Source organism: Pholcus phalangioides, unplaced genomic scaffold (genome assembly GCF_987345545.1).
Source record: "Pholcus phalangioides strain wild (caught in Gottingen) unplaced genomic scaffold, Ppha-v1.0 ptg000013l_1, whole genome shotgun sequence".
Taxonomy (NCBI): domain Eukaryota; kingdom Metazoa; phylum Arthropoda; class Arachnida; order Araneae; family Pholcidae; genus Pholcus; species Pholcus phalangioides.
In genome coordinates this window covers 21,412,388-21,439,622 of record NW_028301606.1, presented here as the reverse complement: position 1 = coordinate 21,439,622, position 27,235 = coordinate 21,412,388, and the positions used below count along the sequence as shown (strand labels likewise).

At 36.8% G+C, this 27,235-nt stretch overlaps 1 protein-coding gene across 3 annotated transcripts in view; it reads right to left on the bottom strand.

The window, feature by feature from the left end:
* The window catches only part of LOC149078755 (protein Wnt-5b-like), a 256,727-nt gene that overhangs the window by 53,190 nt on the left and 176,302 nt on the right, over nt 1–27,235 (bottom strand). For 2 of the 3 annotated variants that reach the window (XM_089240862.1, XM_089240861.1), the window contains one exon: nt 14,198–14,456. In XM_089240862.1, coding sequence (XP_089096988.1) covers nt 14,198–14,331 — 134 coding nt within the window. In that variant the 5' untranslated portion in view covers nt 14,332–14,456. Of the gene's footprint in view, nt 1–14,197; nt 14,457–19,867; nt 19,901–27,235 lie in introns of those variants that run through there. The other variant, XM_089240863.1, reaches the window with a different exon arrangement.

Below are 27,235 nucleotides of genomic sequence, written 5' to 3'. Positions count from 1 at the left end.
GTTGCCGGTCGCTTTGCGAATCGGCCAAGAGTTTTGGCTGAAGTCAGATTTCAAGAAATTATTTAGGGTTTGGAAGGCCAGTTCTCGAAATGGTTGAATATCCCTGGCCAATTTTCAATGGTCTGATGTAAGACGGTGGGCCCCAAATCCTTTTTTTTCATTGTTAACGTGTCATGCATGGCTATATATGTAATAGCTGTATTGGATTAGCTCCATGTGATGAGAGAGAGAAAAAAAGAAATTTGAGAGAGAGAGAGAGACAGAAAGAGAGAGAGAGAGAGAGACAGAGAGACAGAGAGAGAAAGAGAGAGACAGAGAGACAGAGAGAGAAAGAGAGAGACAGAGAGAGAAAGAGAGATAGAGAGAGCGCTATATATTTGTATATGTTAATATATATAGACATAGTTTTCCTGTCAAATTTTTAAGGGAAAAAATTATTACCGTATCGTGACTGCGATAAGATGGGTTGCCATAGCTAACGTGGACATAGTTATCACGAGAAAATACGCCAAACGGCGATGACCCCGCAAAATCATCTAATCATCTCTTTTCTTTTCGGACTTTGGTCAGGGATCTCCAGCCATTCCGTGAACTGGCTAGCCAAATTCCGAAATTCGGACATTAGCCGGGTCAATTTACAACGAACTGGCCGATTTCGGGCTTTGTCATTGACATATACAATCTGAGCGTCCTCTCTCACATCATCGAATGACGGCGAAAGTTAAGAAGTAAGAAAATACTCATGTACTAATACGTTTGAAGTCAAATGTCTAATTTTTTGAAACCTCTTTCGGGATGTTCTAACTTCATCGCCACCTGTTATCACAAAACGATACTAATTATTAATCATAGATAGTATCGGAAATTTCCGATATTGGTCAATTACGAATTTATCTGTTGTAGTTCCATATTCTGTTGTAGTTTCCAGCGGACGAAGCACTCTGTGACGTTGTCGACAACATCAAGGAAGCCAGGACACAAGGAAAGCACGTGGCGCTGGTGTCCATCGACATCAAGGGCGCATTCGATGCACTTCGGTACACCAACTTGAGAAAGATCTTTGCCCAGATTCCCGCACCACAAGATCTAACACAGACTTTGATGCATCTCCTGAAAGACAGGAAAGTGGGCATGGAGCTGGGAGGTGAGCTCGTGGAACATGACCAAACGAGAGGTAGTCCGCAGGGCTCGTGCTCGGGCCCCCTTATGTGGAACGTCACGGTGGACGGCCTACTTAAACAGTCCTGGGAAGACGGAGTACGAGTCCAGGCCTTTGCGGACGACATACTCATAGTCATGGCCACAGAGAAATGGAAAGAGATGGAAGGAAAGGCCACCAGGACTCTGGATCAGATGGCCAATTGGCTACACAACAACGATCTGGAGCCGGCAATCGAAAAAAGTTCTTACCTGTGGTACAGTTCAAGAATCAAGAGACCCAAGATAAGGATGAAGGGAACCAGGATCCCATGGAAGAAGACGATGAAATATCTTGGGGTCACTCTGGACAAAGACCTGGACTGGATATCACACGTAAAAACCCAGGGAGCCAAGGCGAACGCTAACCTTCAAACATTGGCGAGCATGGCAGGCCCAAGATGGGGACTAACGCAGAAGCTCAGAAGGATATTGTACGACCAGGTGGCTATCAAGATAATAACATACGGAGCTGCTGCGTGGTACCAGGACCCATCAGAGAAGCTCAAGAGGCAGCTGGACAGCCTGCAGGGAGGTTTCCTGCACCTTCTCACAAGAGCCTACCACAAGACGTCAAAAGCAGCCATGCAGGCCATCGCAGGAGTTCCCCCACTGAGTCTTCAGACGGAGTATGTCGCCAAAGCAGCCATGGTGACAAGACTCAAGAGGAACATTAGTCTGGGGGAGGCCCAATACCAGTGGAGTGAGCTAGAGCAGAGAAGGATAGGCTGGGATATGCACCCCGCCACCGACATCCAGGAGAGCCAGATCATCACCCTGGAAGAAACGGGCCGTATCTCATACGAAGGAACCACCATATTCACAGACGGTTCTAAAACCCAGGATGGAACGGGTGCTGCCTTCGTGAGATACGAGGATGACGTAGTAACCCAGAAGTGGAAGCAGAGGATATTGACAGGGTGCACGATTTTCCAGGCGGAGCTCTTCGCTCTAAGAGAAGCGATAAGCAGCTTGGAAAACACAACGACCCAGTCCAAAGTATACACAGACAGCCGATCCAGCCTGGAAGCCATAAGAGACCCCCTCACGAGACACGAGGACGCCAGGACCGTCCGCAGGGCTCTATTAAAAAATCCAAACATCCAATTGAACTGGGTTCGTGGCCATGTCGGAGAAAAAGGGAACGAGGAGGCGGACCGATTGGCCAAGGCAGCAACCTTGAGCCGTACGATCCTCCTGGAAAAGAAGATTCCAGCAGCGACTGCAAAAAGGATAATAAAGATTCACATCCTTGGAGAGTGGCAGAAATTCTGGGACCACCCCGCCACACATGGGAAGTTAATCCATAGGGTCCTGCCCAAAATACAGTGGAGAGAGAGATCTTGGAGCAGAGAGAAGACGATATTCTTCTCGGGCCACGGGCCGTTCCCCACCCACTTCCTCCGCTTCGGGATCTCAAACAATGACAAGTGCCTGTGTGGAGGAGTCGGAAGCCCATTGCATTACGCAACAGAGTGCGAAAAGACCTCAGATTTCCACCTGGTTAAGCCGCTCCCTCAGTTGGAGCATGAATGGTTCAAAAGGATGGAGAGAGATGGAAAAGCAATGGAAACCATCAAGGACCTGGTTAAATTCCTAGAGGCCAACCAGGAACATCTCCACACCAAGAGGGATGAGACCATCCAGACTCCACATGAAACGCAACAACTGAGGAGGAGCGAAAGACTGAGAGCAAGGGCAGAAGCCGAAGACAGCGTCGATAGGGTACTCTCCCAGGAAATAGAAGAATTAGAAGACGAAGAATACGACACAGAGGGAGAGCAATCGGAGAGAGAAGAAGCGGTCGAAATATGGGAAGACTCTGACTCTGACTTCAAATAGAATGATCCAGTGAAAGAGTAATCAAGAAACAAAGTCCCAATGATCAGTGTTTAAACTGTGAAGCACCCAACCAAAAGCTGAGGAGCTTTTGAATAATCGAACAACCCCCTCCCCTCATGCTGAAGGACCTGGCACCTGGTTGGACCAATGTGACACGAAGGGCTCACACTAGCCAACAAGCCAACGAGGGAAGACATGGGTCCAAGACCTGGCGCTTGGCCACAGAGAGGAACAGGGGGCTCGGGCTCAATAAAGCTGGAAAGGACATCAGAACAGCTCATCGGAATAAATTGTATAATAGAAATATTTAAATCTGTATATACATTTTTTTTTTTTTTTTAATAATGTGTTTTTATATTCAATGTTCATGTATTTTATATTTTATATGCATAATAAAGCACCCGACATCGCCCAGCCCCTCATCCGGGCAATGGCTAAAATTGACAATGGTCGATAGAGCCTGGGCGGTGCACGGAATGAAATGAAATGAAATGTAGTTCCATATTAATTTGAATTTCAAGCTTTTCCGATGGAACCAATTATTCGTGTAATTATTTGCCAGAAAAAATAGAGAAATCTGAACCAAATAAATTGTGACATTTTTTACGACTTTTTTTAAGTTTAAACCAAGAGAAAAAGTCGATTTCTCAGTGTTTTCCAAAGAGGGGTTTTTTTCGGATTTTTATCCAACGAACCGCATCGACCTCTGGCACGTAATTAGCACGCGGTCTCCAATGGAAAAGTGTTTCATCCCTGTTTGAAGTGGACCGTAGGTCTCAAATTATATGTTGGGCCGCCAACCAAGGGCTGGAAGCGTCGGAGTTGACAAGTGACACGATTCTTCTTCTCTCTACGGTATTTTTTGTTATATATTTTAGAATGCTATATTATTTTTTATTGTATTCTTCAGTGCTGAGGAGAAGAAATGAGGGAATCAAGTTATAGTGAAAGCAAAGTCGTTACATCGTAGCGGCATGTTTTGATCGAGCCATTCATTCTTTTTTCCCGTGCTTTTTCGATAAAACTTCCTGCAGAGTGAGTAATCATCAAACTGCCGAACGATATAAAATAAAACAATAATAATAATAACAACAATCCTGATGAGATTTTCTCCTTGGTTATTTTCAATCATCAACAGGCTTCGGGCATCACAAATACTCAACTGACGAGTAGCTTTTGTCAACAATTAACACGCCAATCGTCGAAGAAATTTCTTTCAGTAGCACTTATACCGACGTATACAATAAATACTTTATCTGCTGCGCATTTCTATAACATTTGTGAAAGAAGAGAAATTATATTGATCAATGGGCATTGATAAAACTCCGTGGCTTTCATAGTGGTTAAAATGAAACTGTGCTTGCGTTTGCAGCATAAAAAACCGTTGAAAACAGGAAGCGGGGCGGCACAAAGTTTCATTGGAAACACTAACAGTTGAATAGCTTTTATCCACAGAAATAGCACACAATCAATAATTTTTTGTTTAGAAAATCACGTTATTCTGTAATATTTGTAAATCTGTCGCACGGCGTTTCTTTCGAAGAGCTTATTGTTAAAAGCCGAGCGACATTGGTTTAAATGAATGTAGGCTAGTTTCATCAAGCTACCGGACTTTTCGGTCGTGATCCACAGCGCCCGATTTTAACATTAAAAGTCCCTGGGATAAGGCAGGTAGTATTAGGGTGAGGCTGCGACCAGGGTTAAATAAATCTGCTCAATCAGCGAATATGTACTGTTTGAATTTTGGGCGCCCCCAAAATAATGGGCAAATGACCCACTTACCCATGCAGAAGTCATACCCTGGTGATTCAGAGAAACTTTTTCCAATTTCGTCAACATCTGCGGCAGACAAAATGTTTGTAAAAATTTCCTTAGACTGCCGGAAACCCCACTAATATCTGTTGAAATGTTCTTTTTTTTTCTTCATTACATTAAAAGTTGCTGCTTAGAAGCAGGGCCGGTCGTATGCAGGGCCAAGTACGAAAAGTAAAAACCTCACAGGTACCAAATTATTAGGGACGATAAAACGGCACTAGAATGCAATGAACATTAAATACATGGTCATTAAAATGCAATGACCATGTATTTAATTTTAACTTTCCCTAAGTAAACAGCCTTATCTCAGAATTTTACCGGTTAATAGATATACCACTTTAAAAAATAAATCTTACGCCATATTAACGGGATAACGGATACAAAATGAACGCCCAGTCCCTGGTGCAGGAGGTTATGTAAAAAATTTCCTTGGAATGATTAAAATATTTAGTTAATACTGTAACTCAGCAAAGTTTTCTGAATATTCTTACGGAGTATTCTGCTTATATTCCTCGACATAATTATTTCTCCACCCATTAACTGGCCAAAATCGTCGTGTTGGGATAGACAATCGGCCAAGTACGTTCTGCACTTTACTCATTAGCATTATTAAACTTTTTGGAGGATGGGATAATTTCTATTACCGATAATCCGTTATTAAAATTCTGGTAATTCGTAAATTAAAACAGAGTACGATAATGATAGTGTTTTCTGCATCATTGCAATCGAGTCATTATCGTCTCAAGCGCTAATAAATAGTGTTTCAATTTCAGAGCCTGTATTTGATGGACCATTTAGCATTCGTTCTGAAGAAATCTTTCTAGAACACGGTATGTACGTATATCGATTCCAGGTGTGATTTAGAGTCAGAATCAATAGTGGGCTCCCCTTGTCGAAATTCGAAAACGTTGGCTTTGTCACTTCCACCGTATACCAGTGTACTCGCCCCTGCTCTTCCAAACACCCTTTTAAACGTGCAGTCTAAATTCTCCTCTAGTTTCCCATCTTCCGTTATTTTCAGGTCGACATCACCTCGATAATGATGAAAATTAATTAAAACCGAGCAAAGGGACGGCCGTTCATTTGCAGAGGATGCGACGCGGAAATTACCCAGGGATCATTAATCAGGCCCTTAATCGTTCAATACAATCTGCTTTTAAAATCTCTCTCTCTCCTGTGTTTCAGGCTCTGACTCTATTATCATGGTTCCCTCTTACTCATCCGACCTTCTCACCTGCGTGTCTCGAACACATCCTTCCGATTCATCACTTACTTATTTTGCCAGGATTATATCAGCCTGTAAAATAACTTGACCATAATATTTATTACACTTTGGATATCTTAATGATACAATTCACCTGATCTTATAACGAAGAGAACTAGAGGGGAGGAAAAAATGTTCCTCTTGTACAGCTGCACTTACTCAACAGGTTACATGTCTTATACACTTGATAATTTGTTTTTTTTCTTGGGAAAAAGTCTATCAATCATAAAGTAGCTTTTTCTTACTGTGACTAAACTGAATAGTACAGTATTAGAGGAGCATTAGTCTAACAAACTTATTTACCTTAAGCTTCTCACCCCCTACCTTTTCAGGAAATTTTTTTTCTGCTCGTCACCCTTCTTTAAGACATGGTACATGGTACATCCGACTTCAAGCCATGTCTGTCAAAGGATGAACAATTTTTTTAAGACAACACATGCTAGTATCTTATGGGCTGGCTAAAGTGGTACACAAATATTGTATCTTTAGTTTCTACTGACCCGTACGTCCAGTTGCCCCTCAAGGAGTAAAAGTATCGTCCGCGTTTTGAGTCAATTGGTCGGTACTATGCTTAAGCCAGAATTTTGTATCTATTAATGACTACAGTTCGATATCAATTACCACAATTGCTATCACATACAAATTGGCATTTCCCATTCACGATGAAACAAAGTTATATACCGGGTGATTCCATGATTCCCTTCGTCGCATTTTACTGGTGAAACGTTGACCCTAGAGTCATATTTCTAATTAGAAAAATTAGTCAAATAACGTGTAGACTTCAGATGCGTCATTCATGTTGCGAGGGGCTGTGCAGCCCCTCTGCAGGCTAAGGAGGACAAAGAAATAGTTTTGTAATAGGGTTTTTGAGCACAGGGTGTCCATATAAAAGTTTACTTTTTTATTTTAATAACTATACACCCCCCCCCTTGCAATATGAATAACATATCTGAGTACTACATGCTATTTCGATACTTTTTCTAATTGAAAGTTTGATTTAGGATCAATGCTTCGCCAGTGAATTGTTGTGCCTGCTGTTAGTTATTCACCCTGTACATACAGTATAATAAATCCTTTTACGAATTGGGAGCTTTGAATTGTGGCAAACGATGTGATGTAAAATTTATTAAATTGGTAATTTGGTAACATACGTGGGAAATAGTCAATTATAAAATAATTTATATTCGTGACAAACGATGTCATGTTGTAAAATGCATTTATAGGCAATTTATATGGTGATATATTTACACAGTCTTTGCTTAAAAATCAATGAGATTGTTATCTTCTATTATATATGTATAGATTGGATAAATTCAATTCCGGATTCTATAATATACAAGACAAGATTATTGCACAGTTATGTAGCAAGGACAATCGTACGATTATGGACTGATTAACTATGAACGATGTTTGTTTTTGCAATTTTTATTCCGGATGTGTCATTAAATTAATGAAAAATCAGGATGTTTGTTATTTTCACGTTCGTTGTAACTTATAATTTTTGAAAAATTAATAAATTTCTCCAGATATATACACCCATCCCTTGGAAACGCTTCGATATCTCTCTGAGAGGTGAAGTGCGGTGTGTTCAGTCCTTCAATGTTCAAAGTTGATCATTTTTGTCATACCACGATAATTTTCTTCATAGGAAGGCCAATTAGACTGGGACCTACAATTTATTGCCGATTCCGAACGTCAGCGCTCGACATTTTGCCTTTTTTGATACTCACCGTAGGGGTTGGTGTTCTAACCCCTCGGTGTTCGACTCCCTGCGGTAGTAATCTTTTTCTGTGTTCCTATTATAGCCGTATCTGTTGTACAGCCGTTATCAGGTAAGTTTCTGACAAGTATGAACCGGGTATCAAACTCGCAACACTTCTAAACATTCTTTGGTATTTTAGGCGAGTATCTTATCGACGTGGGCTACCACACCCATGTTCAATGTAAAAGCATTGAAAAGCATTGCACATGGCGTGGATCACGCCATTTTCCTAAGATTCCACGCATTAATCATGAATATATATATCTACTGGTTATTTTCTGTCACAGTCGTTTCAAATAACACGGTTTGGGTAAAATCTTGAGCCTCCTGAAAGTCTGGAAATGTCTGAAATTCAAATTTTTGTCCATTTGTGTGTACGTGAGTGTCTGATCAGGCTTATGGAGATGATAAAATTTTGAACCTGAATTGTAGCAGCTGACATTCTCATGAAACGTCTGTCCTTAGGAATTTATGCATTTTCTGTTCACTAAATTTTAGAATATGAGTGGGAATGTTTCCCACGAACAAAATATTTTCCAGGATCGATATCATCGTTGAAATCGCTACATTTTACGTGATGTTTGATAGATTTATTTCGCAAAACTATGTATTCACACATAGTAGAAGAAAAATTCCCACTGGTTTTCAAAGATATTTAAAGGTGAGGAAACGTACAGGAGAAAGAAACGTAAAATAAACGTAACAAATAGAGAGATGTGTACTCTCCGAAGGTGCTAAAGACGAGGGCGAGGCCTCGCGCGAAAGTAGAAATCACTTAAACCACTTATTACTGGGTGTCAGCCAAGATACTGTCATTAGAAACTTAATGTCGACTAACACCCTTCCTGCCCTTAAGCACACTTCGCAATAGAGACATAATAAAGACACTTTTGTCTTTTACTTCTTCCTCTTCTTGTCTTTATGTCTAAAGCACTGCTTGGGATCGGTGTGGAAAGTCTCGACGATTCTATTCTGTGGTCAATTTTTAGCTTATCCCTTTCCTCAAACAAAACACAGGTGTGATTTGGGAACGACTAATTGTGTGTACGACCTGTTGGGAAACTCTCTCGATATAGATATCGAGCAGAGGAAACCCAACAACAACGCCTACGTGCTTACTGATGATGGATCTCTCTCTGTCTAAAGTAGAAGAGTTAATTTATTGGTGGAAAGGGAAGTGAATACTCGCTACCTACAGAAAATGACACGGAGTTGAATAGTGTTACTCATTTAAGTGTACTTAATCATGTTGGACACTCTCTAGAAAGCTTATCAGATCTTCTAATTATTTCATCCTATTTAATTATACCTCAAAGTTCTTCACAATGCGCACACTTTCCCAAGAAAACCTCGAATTTCGATTTGAAGTTTTGCCAGTATTGTATGAAATGCATTTGGCACAACGTCAAACTTTGAGTAAAAAAATTCATTAAGGCTTTCCGTGGACGTTGTCAATTGAAATGGAGAGCTTCCAGGGGACAGGGCCGTCGTGAGTTCGAGTTCCTTTTTCTTGTCAACGTTTCCACACCGCTAATAGTTGATATCATCATCAGGAAGTGTCCAAGTTGTATTACTGAATACTCGATTCAAAGATTCACTTGTAGCTGCAATTCAAAAACTTTTCAACAACTGACCGACTCATGATCGCATCTTATACTTATACTTTACAACTTATACTGTAGCAAGCCTTTAAACACACGTTAACTGGTGGAGTTTTTGGCCACCAGTAAAGAGAAAAGATGTTCACTCGTGGGTTATAACCGATTGTTTTTCTCTCAGTGACGCCATAATGCTGAATGCCTTTTCGGCCCACCAGTTTGAATTTCTTATAAAATGGTCTGGTTTGTGAGGTGCTACTTTGTTCTGACTAGTCATTGTGAATTTTAAATTGATGTCCCACGAATGTAACTTGTACTTCCTCCTCCTAACCAGATCATATCCAGCAGCTCTGTCTCAATGAAGAGACTTTAGCAGGTGGTGGAAGAAGACCTGGACCATCCTGGAAGCTGTGCATGCGAACCTGTGTAATGCTTCCTATGTGTAGTGCTGCCATGAGCCGTCAATTTTTCTAACTATTAGTGAAATAATGATTGAATAATTGTAGCGTTGTAAGCCTGTTGCTTTCTGTGGCGCGACTTTTCATCGGAGAGATCGGCTCAAATTCGCACCTCGTAGTTCACCACAGAAAACCAACTTCAGCCAACCAACACTGTCGCAGCTGTAGGGTACGAACCCAATGTCACCCGTACCGGACAGTACCCCAGTGAACTTTGATTCATTTTCTTACACTCCCAATAAACACAAATTTACTTTCTCAACCCCTCTTAAATAATCACATCATGAAACATTTTCCAGCTCTCACTCTCATGGCATAGCACAACGTACAAAATTAAATATATGTATTAAAAAATTGGAATCAACCAATAGATAAATAATATTTTTTATAATATTTCTACATAAGAAAGTTCTGTACCATATTATAAGGTAGGGGACCCCTTAAGAACCACTGGTCTAGAAGAATGTGGTTAGCAGGGCAGCAAAAATCGCTAAATAATTTAGGCGCCGGAAAAAATATTTAGGTGCCGAAAATTCTTAGTTTTAGGTGCTCAAAAAAGTTTTTACCTGAAGAAAAGTTCCAAAATAATGCTTATTTTGTCTCTTTCAGAGCATAGTGACCCTCTTCCATGTTGGCAGACATGCTGCTATAAATTGCAAACGTTTTGTGCTGCTCTCAGCCTGCAATTCATTAACTACCCAAAAAATATTTTAGGTGCCAATACCAACTTTTTAGTTGTCATGGCAAGCTGGCGCCCGGGATTCGTCCAGCCGTGATGGTAAGGCAAGAATCATAAACTAAACTGGTTGGTTGTCGCGCTGCTTTATTTCTAGACATACGGATGACACTCATGGGACATCACTTTAAACTTCACAATGAATAACCAGAACAACGGAACACCTGATAAAGGGGAAAAAAAACATAAGTACAAGCTTAAAAGAGGCCCAGTCCTAGAGCCCGGCAGTAAACTTTAACATTCCGATTTTGATTTCGAAGTACAAGCTTCTCGATAATTGGACAGTCTTTTGAATTAAATAGCGTGACTCCTCCTGATGATGTTTTTAACGTTGAAGAAACGTTGAGAAGAAAATGAACTCGTGCTCCGAGAACCTCTCTTCCAGTCTGGATAAAGAATTTTATGTTTACATCTTGAAATCTATAGATTCGATCTCATAATCATTATTTAATCCTTGATTACTTAACTGTTTAAATTGTTTTATTGCGTGGAAGGTTTTGTCGTAACATATCTGAATTGGACTTGTTTTGTGTTCGGAATGGAATTCGTAGAAACCCTTCATATACATCTCTCTCGATGATAATAATAGTCTGGATGCAATGAATTCACGTTTATGAGCATGTATATTAGTCATATATATAAAGACTAATTTTATAGATCGGTGACGAAACTTTACAACGCTATGAACTAATTAATTAAAAAAAAAAAGATGTATTTCGCTTTATCCGCTCACGGTTCACTTGATAATTTTAAAATACAGTGAAACCTCACATAAAACGATACTCGATATAACGATAAATCCCTCTACAATAATATTTTTCAGATATTTATTCATCTGCAACGATATTTATAGATATTTATCCCTATCCAACGATATTTTTCAGATATTTATCCCTATCCAACGATATTTTTCAGATATTTATCCCTCTACAACGATATATATTCAGAGATGTGTGACCAAATCCCCGAGCACAACTGTTTTCATAGTCATACTATAGTTAGTGACGGACTCGCACCGCGAGGATCCGGGTTCAAACCCCAACATCGCCGCAGTGGTGATCGGCTGAAGTTGGTCTTCTGCGGTTCCCACCTTCGGGGCGCGAATGCGAGCCGATCTCCCCGTTAAAAAGTCTCGCCGGGGAGAGCAACAGTTCTACAATGTTACAATTATTCATTCGGTACACTTCACTAACTATGAGTTGAGAAAAAAACTCATAGTTTAAAAAATTGATTGCAGATGGCAGCACTACACATCACAAGCATTACACAAAAACAAACTTCACGGAAGGTTCAATTCCAACATGTACCAATTCGTTAGAAGTTCCGCAGAGGAATATGGACGAAGTGCATGTCTCTTTAGTAGTAGTCATACTATAGTGACTATGGTCGATTTTCGGATTCAGCAGATTTATAAATACTCACACAACGATTATTCTTAGTTAAATTTTCATCAAAATTTTACCAAGATTCTTAGTGGATACAGGAAGAGTCGAATGACTCCTGAGACATCTCTCCCTCAACGATAAGTCACATAGGATACCGATTACATTTAGCACCAGACATGGTGGATGACAATCCAATTGTCCGAATGATGACTCATGCTCTTTTTCAACCAATTTTAAACAATATGAGAGACAAACATTCTCAGGCATCGTATTTCTGCATACTTCCAATTAGAGAAAGCCGGAAAAACTATTTTACACGCATTTTTTAATGCTGCTTTTTCCCAACTTTCTTCCGTTTTTTCGAATTCGAATGAATATCTCGGTGAATATTGTACTTAGAAATGCGCAAAAAAATGGCGTCAGGCGAGACAGGGTTACAACTTTCTAACTGGGCTTTTGGACACACACGTGTACTGTATAAAAAATTATTTTCTTTTATTTTACCCTTGAAACATGAATGACATATCTGAGTATTACTCGTTATTTGGATACTTTTTCTGATTGGGAGTATGCCTCTAGGATCAACAGTAAAATGCCCTACGTCATGTTACCCATGCACCCTGTACATCTCTTTTAGGTATGAAATAAAATCACATTATCGAAATTTACATTTTTTTTTCTTATAATACCATGCCGATAGGGAATTCGATTCGATATTTTTGAAAATACAAATCCTTAGAGCTTCGATGACGTCTAATAACATGCAGTGGTATTAAGTCGTGCACACAACCCCCTAAAGTTGATTTTTGAGAATTGACTTTGAAAAATACTCCATTAACGCAAACCAAATGTAACAAAAGAAATGAATTACAGCGTAAATCTAACACGAATATTCATTGTAATAAAAATATATAAGAAGTTTATATATAAGAATTGCAGTTTTTTTTATCTTATCCGGTAGCTTTTGCAAAGAAAACAATAGAACCACAATTTCTGAAATTTTGTAGGAATATTTATGCGACACGTGTTAGAGAAATGAACCTCGAGAACTTGAATATCTGACCATTAGTTAGAATTTTGTGAATTTTAAAAGTTTGAACTTATTTTAAAATTACTTTCCATTAACCATTTGCCAAATCGCAACTCTATTTTACTAACACATATCGGGTAAACATTTCTACAGAATTTCAGAATTTTTGGTGCAGTACTTTTTTAAAACTTGGGGATGAGCTGTAAAAACTTCAGGAATTGAGATGATCTGAGAAAAACACGTTCAAAGTTTGAATCCTTTTCTTTTCTTTAATACTTTTACACTGGCATTCGTTCCTTCATTTTGAGAGAACCGATTAACCTATTGACACGAAACTTTTTTGCATTTAGTTTGCAATAAAAAGAAATATATTTTTTAGTCATTTTTGAAAGCTCGAAATTTTGAAGCCTCGGGGAAAGGACCTTAAAAACTGATTGACTATGCTAGTGATGAGGCAAACGATGTCCCGTGGGCCAGATGCAGCCTACTTAGAGGTTCTATCCGGCCAGCCACTGATTTTAAAATAATAGTAAAAAAAATTTCAATTTCAGTGTTTTAAAAGAAATTTATTCAAGGGGGTGGAGTCCATTTTTTGCATATGGAAAATATAGTGGTGAAAATTTAAATAGAAATTTATTTGAAAACGTTTGCGTTAGCAAAAAAAGGAACACGTCCTTAAAAATATGCGTAAAAGTTATTAGAATATACGTATTTATTTTTCACAGGTGTAAAGGATAAACTATTGCGCTCAATTGTAATGAAATCATGGCCAGTGCCGTCTTAACGCATGGGTTTTAATTCTCGAGAATTGACCAGGTAGGGCCTCAGAAAAATCACTTGGCCCAGGAGGCTCATGATGCTCTTTGGACGACCCTAATCATGGCTGTCTCCGAATTATACAACGCATTCCGCCACTTCATTCCAAAGCATAAAAATTCCAATTATGAATCAATATCCGAATATGTCCGACTTGCCAAAATATTTTTCTTACTGTTTTCCGGCCTGCAACAAAAACGTTTTCCCATCACTGGGCTATGCCATTCACTCTTTTCATGCATGATAAAAACTACATAAATCAAAGCTAAATAATTTTTATAAAGTTGTACTCACATCCATGTTCCAAAAGACGTCGACTTGCATCCTCCGAACAGAAAAATGAAAACAACCGCAGTGGTCGCAACAACTTGTTTGAGAGAGCCCCGAAGGCAATCGGTGCTTCTTTTTCTCCTACCGATACTCATCATATACTTCAATTCAATAAAAGCACTAATCCTCCAGTGTATTTTCTTTGCTCTTCTTTTCCCTTATTAACTTTTTTTCAGTACTTCATCATCGCTGTCAAGTTTTTTTACAGCCGCTCACGGTGAGTCTATACAAAACAATAAATCGAAATAAGATCACATTGGCAGAACGTCAAGAAAAGTCGGATTCTTTCTCATATTAATGTAAAAGCAAATTATTTTTGTGGGGGTCGTTCACACCTTCAAAATTAATATTCACATGTTTCAATAATCATTATTTGGGACATCGAGATGATGATGGAAACATCAAAGTGTGGTGTATATTGAACATTGGTGAAAGGTTTTTCTCTTTGGTGTGTGTTGGTGAATTGAACCGGTGCCCTCTGACTCTCTTTCTCCTCTTTTTCATTCGAAAACTCGCTTTACATTCAAAGGCCCTTTCCGACCGGGCAATGCTCACTCAAAGGGGATTTTGCTAAAACTAAGGGTTGCTGCTGCCGATTTCTTTAAAAGAATTCAAAAATCGCCAAGGAAGCCTCAGAGAGGTCGCCAAATAGTCTATCTGTTACCTACTCACCCAAATTCTCTTTCACTTCCCGTTTTAAATATTTATCGTATTTTTCATTAAAACATATTATAAACAGAAAAACATTGACATATATTACAAGAGAAAAAATTGCGATAATTGTAAAACCAATAACGGATTTGCTGTACTATATATTCTATATCTTTGAATACAGTGAATCCCGCCTACACGTTCCCACTTGGAACGTTTCTCGCTTAGTACGAAATACTTTCATGGTCTCTCAACTCTTTCAAATACTCATCGAGATTTCCAGTTTAAAGCGTATTCCCGTTTACAACGTTTTTTCCTCATGACATTTCTTTCGAAAAATATTATAAGCGGGATCCGGGATCCACTGTATATACCTCGAAACTCCAGGTAGATCGTAGGAAATCGAGCTAGAGCAATACCTTTGAATATTTGAGTTGAATCACTTATTTTCCTTAGAAATTCTTTCCTCGAATTTGTTAAATACCATCCACAAAATTTCCAAGTACTCAATATTTTCTTGCTGAATCAAAAATTACTCGATATCAAGTTATATTGCAGGCATAACTTTAAAACGGGGGAGGTTAACATATACGTTTTATCTGAGGATAAAATGCAAGTAAAATAACAAAAAAAAAAGTTCACATTACTTTTGGAAATGGAATACAGGGCACCCACAAAATAAACTCGCAGAGGGGGAACCAATCTAACATATTAGACAAATGTTCTAAGCGTAGACTGATACATCTCAATAATTATCCTTATTCCGACAATACAAAAACAGTAAAATTATAAATATCATATTAAATAGTAAAATTATTTATTATATTAAAATCAAAATATTTTGAAAACGCGGTAGGTCCAAAATTTTTTTCCTAATTATCCGATGCTATGAAATACACCATTCAATTGAGACTAATCACAAGACCATTCAATTCAATACAACGTCCGAACTTAGCTCTGCCCCGCTTGTAATGTACAAAATCCATGTTTTTCGTTCGACAAAATTGTCTTTGACCTTGAACCTTAATATTGGAGAATTCAGTACATAGGTATGTGCATGCAATTAATTATTCAATTTTATTAATATCTTCTAACCTGATGCACTTTCACTGCAACTGCTTACATCACTGTTTCTCAACCGCCGAGTCGCAGCCCATGAGTCAAACCATGTCGTGAGTGATTCATTGTTTGGTATTTTTTTCCCATAAGTTGACCAAGTCTTCAACTCACAATAGGAAATCAATTGGCTTACATTATAACAAAATGAATAATATAACTTTTTATTTCGTTCAAATGTGAATTCTCTTAACCCTTTAGGTGGCATTGACGAGGTATCTCGTCTTCATAAAAGCCTTTTATTTTATCACTGACGAGTCCAGATTGCAATGCTAATTTCTCAATGGAAGCTTTTCTCTATAACCTTTAGTTTGCACCTGCTGAAAATCTGAAGGAAGCTTACTTCATTTGAAAGGATATGACATTTTGAAGGGAGGTTTAGTGATTTATAATTGCCGCTTAAAGGGTTTTAGGAAGCTAATTTTTTTTTAACGTTCAAAACGATCTCTCAATACAACGCCCACCTTCCCGTGGAACGAGGGAGTCGCTATAACAAGCGTCGACTGTGATAAAAAAAAAAAAAAAAAAAGCTTAAAAATTGCAGAAAGAATTAGAATTTCTGTAAGATATCCAGAAATTTGAAATCTTGCGTTCTGATGGTAATCGACAATACATTTAGTATGCAATTTCAACACTACATTAAGATGATATTAAATGCTTTAAAACGCTTTTCTAGAACAAGAATTGGATGTTGCTGTTGCTGATTGAAGCAGCAGATAAAAAAATGAATTGGCGAATAATAGCCAGATATGCGACGCTGCATCCAAACTTGGGGAGAGATTAGTGTTATTCCTTTTTATCATTCAATTCGTTTCACCTTCGAAGAGCACTGCGCTTGCGTGATTCTCCATTTTTGCTCTTATCCAATGAGCACCTGCTGGAAGTTCAGTTCAGAAATTTCATTGGACAAGAAAACGACAAGAATGAGGCTTGATACTAAATATTGCGTCATCAGAATGCGCTTCAAATTACTATCATTTCTCCCACAAAAGAAGGAAATGCAATTAAAATATTTGGTAGCAAATTAAATAACTAAACGTCATAATTACGAATATTTTTGCAATTAATAAGTTTTTTCTTGTAAGAAATCCAGTCTCCGCAAAATGGAGTCAAATTCGGTCGAATGATGAATTTTTATTGATTAGTTTTTGACTTATTCCATTGATGTAGTAAGAAAAATTGAAAATTGATATTCAATTTCGAGCATTAATCATGGAAATTGCCTTAAACCAGCAGGGATCTTTAATTTTCATTGGCTCAAAATCACCAATTCATTTCGAATTGAAAAACGTTTATTCCACACACATTCCTAAATAACAAAGGATTTGGTTTTCAAAATTAGCGAAACCAGTAGCGGCACTGGGCAGGGCCAACTTTTCTGAGCCCAATCAAACGTTTTCAATTTCTCTCGTTGATTGATTAATAATTAATAATTAATTAATTTATTTATTTATTTAATTCTGGAATTCGTTTTTCATTTCTTTCATTAATTCTGGAATTAATTTTTCATTTCTCTTTCATTAATTCTTCAACACATTAAACATATTTCTTTCACCAATTTTGGTATTTTTCCCATCAATTATTATACATCTCTTTCATTATAATTCAGGCATATTTATTTTTTTTCATTTATTCTGGAATTATGTGTTTCTTCTCAATTCTGAAATTGTGTATACCTTTCATTAATTTCGAATTCTCACAATTCTAAATTCTCAATAATTTTTGTTAGGAGGAGCGTTAATATTTTTTTCCAGCATTTCTATGAATTCTTAAATAATGCTATGCATTTTCGAATGCCGACTTCTTGAAAAAATTCAGCACGAAATCCTCTCATGAAACCATGCCCCCCCCCCCCCAAAAAAAAAGAAAAAACTTCTCGCTTCCAGCCTGGTCCGCTGAAATCGCTTTGATGCTCCTGAAAGCAGGGGCCTAACAAAAGAATTCATAACCGAATTTCAAGGGGATTTGTTCTACCCATATCAGACCCATAGATTAAGAACCCTTTTGCCAAAAAGAGAGCCAGAGTTTAAACAAACAATTAAAATTTCACACACAAGAATTTGTATAACTGTTACGGTAAATGCTGTTATTATACATAATAATCAGTTATTATGCATACTTACCAAGTTATTTTATGCATACTTGCATTTTAGAAAGTTTGATGAATTTCCTCAAATTTATCACTTTAATACCGACGAATATGCATAATACCCCAAGCGTCGTGTCGTTGGTATCATGCTTATATGATATACTATTCATGCATGCATTGTATCATTATATCGGGGTACGATCGTAAAATTGATCATTGCACCGGGGTCTGACTATATTCATTACTCATACTACTTTACCGCCCACCAACTCTGGTCATATATCACCATGCGGCAATTTCCAACGATTGGATTTGGGTGGGAAACGAAGTTGTCATCCCAGGCTCGATTGATAAAGAACTTGTTTCTGATGTTCTTGCCCGGATTCGAACCGTGTACCTTAACGTTAACCTTCATAGCGGAAGACGAGCATCTTACCACTGCACCACTCGGGCGCCATTGCGCGTAGTAGACTCTTTTGGAAATGTTTCATATTGATATTATTCACCAATTACACTAGGATATGCATAATCACAAATAAATACGATAAATTTCAAGTATTTATCAAATTTATCAACGACACTTGGTTATTATGCATAATCTCAGTGAAAGTGATAAATTGATTAACTTGCCATGACGATTGTTAAGTATGCATAGTAACCGGTTTATAACATTTACCGTAACAACGATTTATCACGTTTGTATTTAATAAAAATGTCGAGAAATTGATTTAATCTAAGGCTAGTCCAATTAATCGGGTCGGTTAATCGCAGTAAAAAATTTTATTTGAGTTAATCGAATCAATCAATCTGATCGAAATTCGATTAAAAGTTTAATTTCTTTAGGTCTAAGATTTTTATTAAAAGTTTATATTTCAACGTCATTTATTTGACTAAATCGATTAAATGCAATGTCTTAAATTATATTCCTATCTATAACATTTCAGATAAGTGACCGTATTTAAAAATATTTGAATCAATATTTTGATCATATTTTTCGACATGAGGAAACACGAGTCGATTTAACGAAAACTATTGATGATTTCTATAAATTGCTGATTTAAAAAAAAAAACTCCGACAACATCCAAGTTGAGAAATTCCAGTATATGACAAGCATGTTCAGCATATCGTCCTTCTTATGCCATAGACATGAATGAGTAAATTTTCACTTTTGGGTTTATTAGTTGGTTGGATCACTTATTATTATTTTTTTTTTTGCCAAGTTCTTGCTAGAAACGCAACTGTGTATCTCCTATTAGAACACCTTTTACAAAGCATTTTAGAATAACCACTTTCATAGAGTCCTTTTCAAGGCGGATAGATGCGTTAAATGAATAGAATATATTTTTATAGCATCAATTAATATTATATACAGTCGGTCCCGCTTATAACGTTCCCACTTACAACGTTTTCCCGCTTAGCACGACTCATTTTCGTTGTCCCAACTCTAGCAAATTCTCATTATGATTTCCCGTTTAAAGCGTTTTCTCGCTTACAACGTTTTTTCAGGATATTTTTTGAGAAACGTTAGAAGCGGAATCCACTGTAATTTCCAACACTACGTTTGCGCTGAATGAATATCATTTGAAAAAAATCGATTAATTGGTCTATTTATCGATTAAGATCTTTTGGTTCACCAGTTAAAAATTTTAATCATTCTCAGCCTTAATTTAAACATTTATAATCCGAAATTGATCATAAGTTTATTGATCTTACGTTCAATATTGGAATATTGAAGGGTAAAAAAATGTCACAAGATAAATATTTCCAACCATCCTACCTCAATGTTTCTCCTCCTTGAAGATAATCCAGAAGTATACCATGTGTCTTCTCGAAAATAAATGATTTAGTTAGTTAAAAAGCGTTCCACTCAATAATTCCTGGAATAGCCATCGAACCTTTGAACTGTTGCTGGTTGATTAGTGCTCATGCGACTTCCGTATTTTTTCTCACGGCTGCGGTAAAGTGTCAAAAATATCGTTCTCTAAGAGAAAACGATTTTTCGGCTTTTTTTATAGGATTAAGCTCTTTTTCTTCTTCATTCAATGCAGATAACTAAGTCGATACCGATGATGTTCCGACAGACAACACATTCCCTTTCTGTCTCGACAGATAAAAGACGGCAACTTGTTTGATGTGCTACGACAATGACACATAATCTTCTTGTACAATCACATGGTAGGAATGATTCAAACGAATGAACTGAATATTTTTAGAGGAACGATGACAGTAGATATTTACCATTCAATAAGTCATCTTTTAAAATGTACTTAAAAAACAAACAAACCGTGAAAAACAATGGAGGTTATTGTATTTTGCGTTGGCTTCGGATAGCCATTAGAACAGGGGCCTTCAATGCACCCTCAAAGCATTTTGCCGTAGCCCGTATTTTAAGAAATAGCAATAAAAACATTGAAAGACCATTATATTTGATCTGACACATTATCAAGGTCGTTTTAACAAGTTCAGGGAGTCACACACATTTTAGACCTTTAATCTCGTTTTCTTTGGAGGGGAAAAGTTGACATTGACAAATGCATACAAAATTTACAGAAATGTTTGTAAACTTCCCAAATGAAAGCCCACCCCCCCCCCCTAAACGAATAATGAAATAAAATCCCTTAATGAATAATTTAAGAAATGATGTGGAAATTCGTAGTTAAAAAAGGGGAAGAAATAATTTCAGGAATGATGAAAGAAATATTTTCAAAAATGGTGAAGGAAATATTTTCAGAAATGGTGAAAAAAATAATTACAGAGTAAGTTAAAAGATATTGCTCCAAAATTAACGAAATAAAAATTCAAAATTAGTGGAAGAAATTATTACAGAATTGATGAAAAAATAATTTCAGAATTAGTGAAAGAAATAATTTCAGAATTAGTGAAAGAAATAATTTCAGAATTAGTGAAAGAAATCATTTCAGAGTTAGTTGAAAAATAATTTCAGAATTGATGGAAGATATTACTCTAGAATTAATGAAAAAAAATTATTATGTTTCTTGAAATACTGAAAATAAAAAGGATTTCAGAAATAACTGGGAAAAATAATATCAGCATCATTTGAAATAATTCAAAATTAGAGAAAGAAATAATTTCAGAATTTGTAGAGTAAAATTTAAAAGTAATTACTACAGAATTAATGAAGAGATTAATTTCAGAAGTGTTGGAAGAAAAATAATTTCGGAATGAGTAAAAGGTATTGCTCCGAAATGAATGGCAAAAAAAAAAGTTTCTGAATTAGTGAGAGATTATTTCAGAATAATTGGACGGCTTTTTTATTCAGATGTCAGTATATCTCCAAAATGCTCTCTAGAAATGGCGCTTGTGTTCTTTTATATAAAAACCGTCCAATTGAAAATAATAATTTCGAGAAATATTGAAAAAAGTGATTTCAGAATTTTCTGAAAGAATTGATATCAGCATCATTTAAAGTAGTTTCAGAACTAAAAAGAGAAATAAATAATCGAAAAGTAATTTCGCAATTGGTGAAAAAAAAGAAAAAAGAAATGTGGTTTCAGAATAAATAAAAATCTTCAATTATTTTGGATGCTTTGTTTTACTCGGGGGTCGTGTGGGCAAATCCGTTAAGATACCATGATCATGGCCTCCATATCCAACAGTAGGGCTCATAGGCGTGGGCAGGATTTTCTCGAGGGAAGGGGGAAGTTTCAGAATTTTTTTTTTCTTCTGAAAGTGGAGAGGGGGGGGGGAGAATTACGTTTTTTCTTGCGAAATAACACTATAATTTCAGCTCAAGATGTTAGATGTAACCGGGGCATTTGGTGTTGCCCCCAGGCTAGATTTATCACGGGCCTTTTTATGGTGAATTTATAGTGTGAAAAAACAAACAAAAAATGATAAAAATTGTCCCGGGAACCCGCAAAGTAGCTCCGTTGACCCCATTTTTCTTGGAACCACGGTCACTTTACATCGCATCAATTCCTTGAGAATCTGAATTCCATTTTACATTTCTGAATGCTGCAGTGTGACTTGGTATGGTGGCCCGCTGGTTTCACGGAAAGTTTGAATTTTTCCAGCACTGTATGAAAGGTTAATGATCCCTGCATTGGAAGCTTCATTCAAAAGAATATATCAATAAGTGCTTTATTTAATCCTCTGTCGAACTTTTAAATTAATACAAAAATGAAAGAAATAAATTCACAAAAATATTGTAATAAACAATTAGAATAATTAGAATAAAAACTTTAAAAAAAAAATTGAAATAAAAATTTTACAAAAAGTAGAATAAAAAATTCATAAGGAAATTCATTCGAAACGTCAGAATGGGAAATCAAACTTAAATTATACGAATTTAGTTGATGATCATTCTGATAACTTCTGAAACAATATCAAATACTGCAATCTATTGAAAGTAACAGAAAATCCACAAAAAATATATCTTTTTTTTTTAGCTTGAGTTTAAATATATATTGGTTAACCAAAATTAATACCACCAGATACAGATTTGGATGTTTTATCACATTCACTTACTGCCCCTACATAGCGCTATCTAAGTTTATTTTTGTTTCGCTCCTTTCAAAATTCGTTGCTTGGAATACCGTTCTTTCCTGTAATGCTGTCAAGAAATCCTTGTGTGGATGATATTTTTGCTCCAAAATGAACCTCCAGCAATAGCTGAATGTCTTCCAAAAACTGGACTTCCTCTTCCTATTTTTTTTACATAATAGTCAGATAAACATGTGGAAACAGGGGCGTCACGAGTGAGGTAGAATTTAGTGTGTTCTCGACTCGGACTTAATGTAGGAAATTTGGATTTCTGAATCGATTCTAGGCGTTCTCGGCCCTTAATTGCAAGATACTATGAACGCTGGAAAACCCACAGCACTCCTAGTTCCGACGCCACGGTGTGAAAATGTATCTAATCATCGCACAATGCTGCAAGTACAAAAAATACTCGTAGAAATTACCGAAGAACAGAAAGAACTGAATCTTTCTACTGGTTTTTGATATAATAAGTAAAGTGTGATACTCTCGACATTACATCATTTTGTAAAAAAAAAATTGTATTCATTCCAACATTTCCTGACTAAAACACAGTAAGGCGAAACCATCAGTTTTAGGCAGGAAATGTTTCAATTAGTTTTATTGCAATGACGGTCAAACTCGTTTATAACGACATAGAAGATTCCACGTAATTTTTCAGTTATAACCGAGGTTGACGTTTACAACACATTTTTGAACGAAAAATATAATCAGATGCAATCAAAGAACGCGTACATGAAGCTGTTATTTCATGATTATCAGGAGTGGCCATATTTGACCGTGAAAAATAGGGACATTACCTGTTCTCACCAAAATTGTTGCCAATAGTTAAACAACCCTCGGTGACGGAGAGAAATACAGTGCTAAAGCAAATCAACAGGGACTTAAAATGAATTTAAAAAAGGGACATTTTTATTTTAAAGAAGTTGAGGAGGACAAAATTACGGGCGAATACAATATTTCGTATACGGGACTGTCAATGCGCAAGTCGAAACGCCGAACATGTATTAATTTTTTTCTCATCGTTAGGGTATCAATAAAAGAACACACAAACATTCCCTCAATGTTCTGAGCCCTAATTCTAGAAATTTATTGGGAAAACGCCGAAAAAAAAAAAAAACGAAAGCAAAGGCGATGAAAAATGTCGTTATATCCAAGATCGTTGCGTTTTCGACGACGTTATAAAAATTTCGATTGCATTATTTTTTACGCGAATCAGCTCGGACCACCGATTATTGACGTTACAACCGAGGGAGTTATAAATGATTTTGACTGTAGTTCCCCCCCCCCCCTATCCATCAGTTGAATAGCCATGTTTTCACTGGTATGTAGACAATAGCATTCAAATCATGTGTCCGTTGATGTCATGAGCGAATTCTCATGAGAAACACTGCTCACGAAGCTCATGCTCCATGGAATTCTTTTTCGTCCTACATACTTATCTGGTGGTGCTATATACGTATGTATATAGGCGGGTTTTGTGTTATTTTCTCCCTTACAAGCCAGGAAGTAAGATTACGTACACGGGGTGGATCCGAATCGTTACCTGAGTCGAATACCAAAACGTCTTGGGAACGTGGTAACTTGATAGCGTTTTTAGTGCCTGGCTTGGCAGTTATTTGTGCGGTCTCGCATCATGATGTTATAACCTATGACCGACGGTCCTCCCCTTTTTATCTTCCTGCATCATTGCATTGATCCCTCTCGGATCATTTTCTTTATTTTATATATTTTACATTTTTTTTCTTCTCCTTACAGCTCCTCAACTAGATTCGGGTCGAAACCTCGACAGATTCTTCTCCGCTCTTAATAATAACAAGGAGATTTTTTAGTCAAACTTTTATATCACGTGGGCGTCACCGACAGCCTTGCTGAAGAGAAAAAGGTTTCGGCAATATTAATGAGGGGAAAAATTACATATAGATACAGGTATGTATTAGAGATGAATACTGCTTATGGAAGTCTACTATGGTAAAAAATCAGTTCATACAAGTACGATGCTAGTTTCAAATAAATTGGACTATTTAAAGAATTTTGACCGGTATATAAGATATTTTTTGTCTAGAAATAATATATTTCTAGTCCGTATAACACCTAAATTAATTCTTTGAGAGCTAAATATGAATCCCAAAATAGAAATGTATTTAAACATTATTTTGATCGGTGTTTAGGTACTTATGGGTGCTAATTGATATTCATAATTCACCTATTTCTATATCTTACACACATCAAATTTTTCTTCACGATCTATGTGGCATTTCAATTAAATTAAATAGTTTTTAATTGATCTGCGGGCCAGATAGAATTCTCGGATAACGCAGATCGTCCCTAGGTCCGTGCAACTATGGTTCAGAGTGGTTTTTTCTCAACACTTTTATGCCCATGGTTCCCCTTTGGACAATGTCTTTTGTTCTTATGTCCCCTCTCCGTCTTTCTAGAAGTGAAACATTTTCTTCTCAATAAAAAATGGATTTTTTTTCCGTTAAGTAAACAAAAATATTTTATAAATGAGGATCTTAATGATATGCAAATTATAAAAAACAACACATTTTAGATTTCATGGGGGAGGAAGTGTGGAAATTGAACTTCGTTACAAGTGGTCCGTGGTGCCTTGACCTTCACTAAAGGGGGTCCTCTACATCAAAAAGGTTGGGAAACACTGCTGTACAGTACAAATACACACACTTTCAAAAGTAATAAAACATGAACGTAAAACGTAGGCCAAGTTCTTACAAAAATTATTTAAACTTATTTTACTGCTCACTGATAAATGATTACACAGATTTGAAAAAAGGTAATACTATAATTCATAGATGTATTATTGTTTTTAAACTAGGCCGGATAATGGAGAGTACTGAGTTTGCAAAGTATTATCCAAATATACACCCGATCATAGTTCTATAGAAAGAATATTTATATTTTCCTAAAAAAGGTTTAAAAATCTATGAGAAGTCTTTTTGTGTTAACTTTCCATACTTTTCTGTTACCTCTAAGAAATCTAACGTGTAGAAATTGAATAGAAACACAAGGGCAGGAAAAAACTTTTTCCCTCTCTTTACTGTGTGTGTAGATTACTCAGCAAAGGCATCGCAAAACAGTTTCAGATTTCGGTGGTGTATGAGAAGTGAGCAGTGCACACCACAGCTCCTTTTCACGTAAACTTGCGTGGGACAAGGATCGGGACCAACCGCCTCCGAAGCGCTTTTCTCCTCCGAAACGCTGGCTTGTCACGCGAACGTCCTGTACGATCCCAGGTGGTGCTGATCCCACAGTTAAACGCTGCGAAGAGGATAGCTCTGACTGAATCCGTAATTGGGAATTATACGCTCGTAACACAATAACCTGTTCTCTCCCTTCTCTCTAGACTTTTTTTTTGGACTATTTTTCATAGCTATTAAACATTTTTCAATGCGGATCTATGAATAAATTAGCAAGTTTGAAACATATTTTCCAGCTACCAGTGACTCAGTTTTTTTTATTTAAATTATACCTACTTTAGTTACCTGTGTAATGATGGATTTACGGAAGATTCACCGACAACAATTCACAACCATGAAATTCACCGCTAGGAAAATTTACCGAACAACAATTAATCGACGGAAAATTCACCACTGGGAAAATTCACCGACAGCAGTTCGACACGAGTCAGTGAGCGAGAAATGACCGAATGAGTGAATCAGTATAAATGATGCAGTAGTTAGTGAATGAGTGACAGAGTGGTTAGAGATGATGAGTGAAAAAAAAAAAAATCTAGGCACTAGAACAATTTTTCACACAGGCGCAAAAAACATTTTCACCTGAAGAAAAAGGTCCAAAATATAATGTTTCTTTTGTCTTTCTGAACATAGTGACCCTCTTTCATGTCGGCAGATATGCTGCTATAAATTCCAGACATTTCGTGCTGCTCTCAACATGCAATTCAGTAACTACACAAAAAAAAAATTTTAGACGCCAATAAAAAATTTTTAGTCGCCATGGCGGCTTGAGATTTGTTCAGCCCTGCCTATTTACCGATAAAAAAAAGTAATACATACTGTCTTACATGTATATTAATTTTTATGCTTCACACCAGCTTGAAACCAAGAATCAACTTACTTGAAGAATTTATAAAAACAATAGTTTTAGTTTTATTCGGTAGGTGGCAGTCACCAATGTCTTCAAGCACACAATGGCCCAATGCACAAAACGAACGTTGCGTAGCATTTTTACAACTAAATCAATAGTGAAAGTTGTTGAATCTTTTATATACTATGCCGAAGCGCTCTCCATACACAATTCAACTTTATGAGACTGTTATTAATTACTCTTCTTTAGGAAAAATCGCATTGTTTAAAACGATTTTCTATACACTTTTGCGTTTTTTTTTAATTCAAATTTTTGTTATAACTCAAATTTTGTTATTCATGCCTGAATTATTGCAAAGGAAAATTTGTTGCAAAACCGAATTATATAATCTCGTGCAAAACTTTTTTGGATATGGCTTTTGTGTGTTCATATTTTATTAAAAAATAGTACGCATTCTCTATATTATACTTTGAGACGCGCTGTATAATTAGATTAAAGTAATTTTCTCACTCAAAACGCATTTCCTTACTACACAAAGCGTCTGTTCGTTCACATTACTGATTACGATAATTTTAACTCC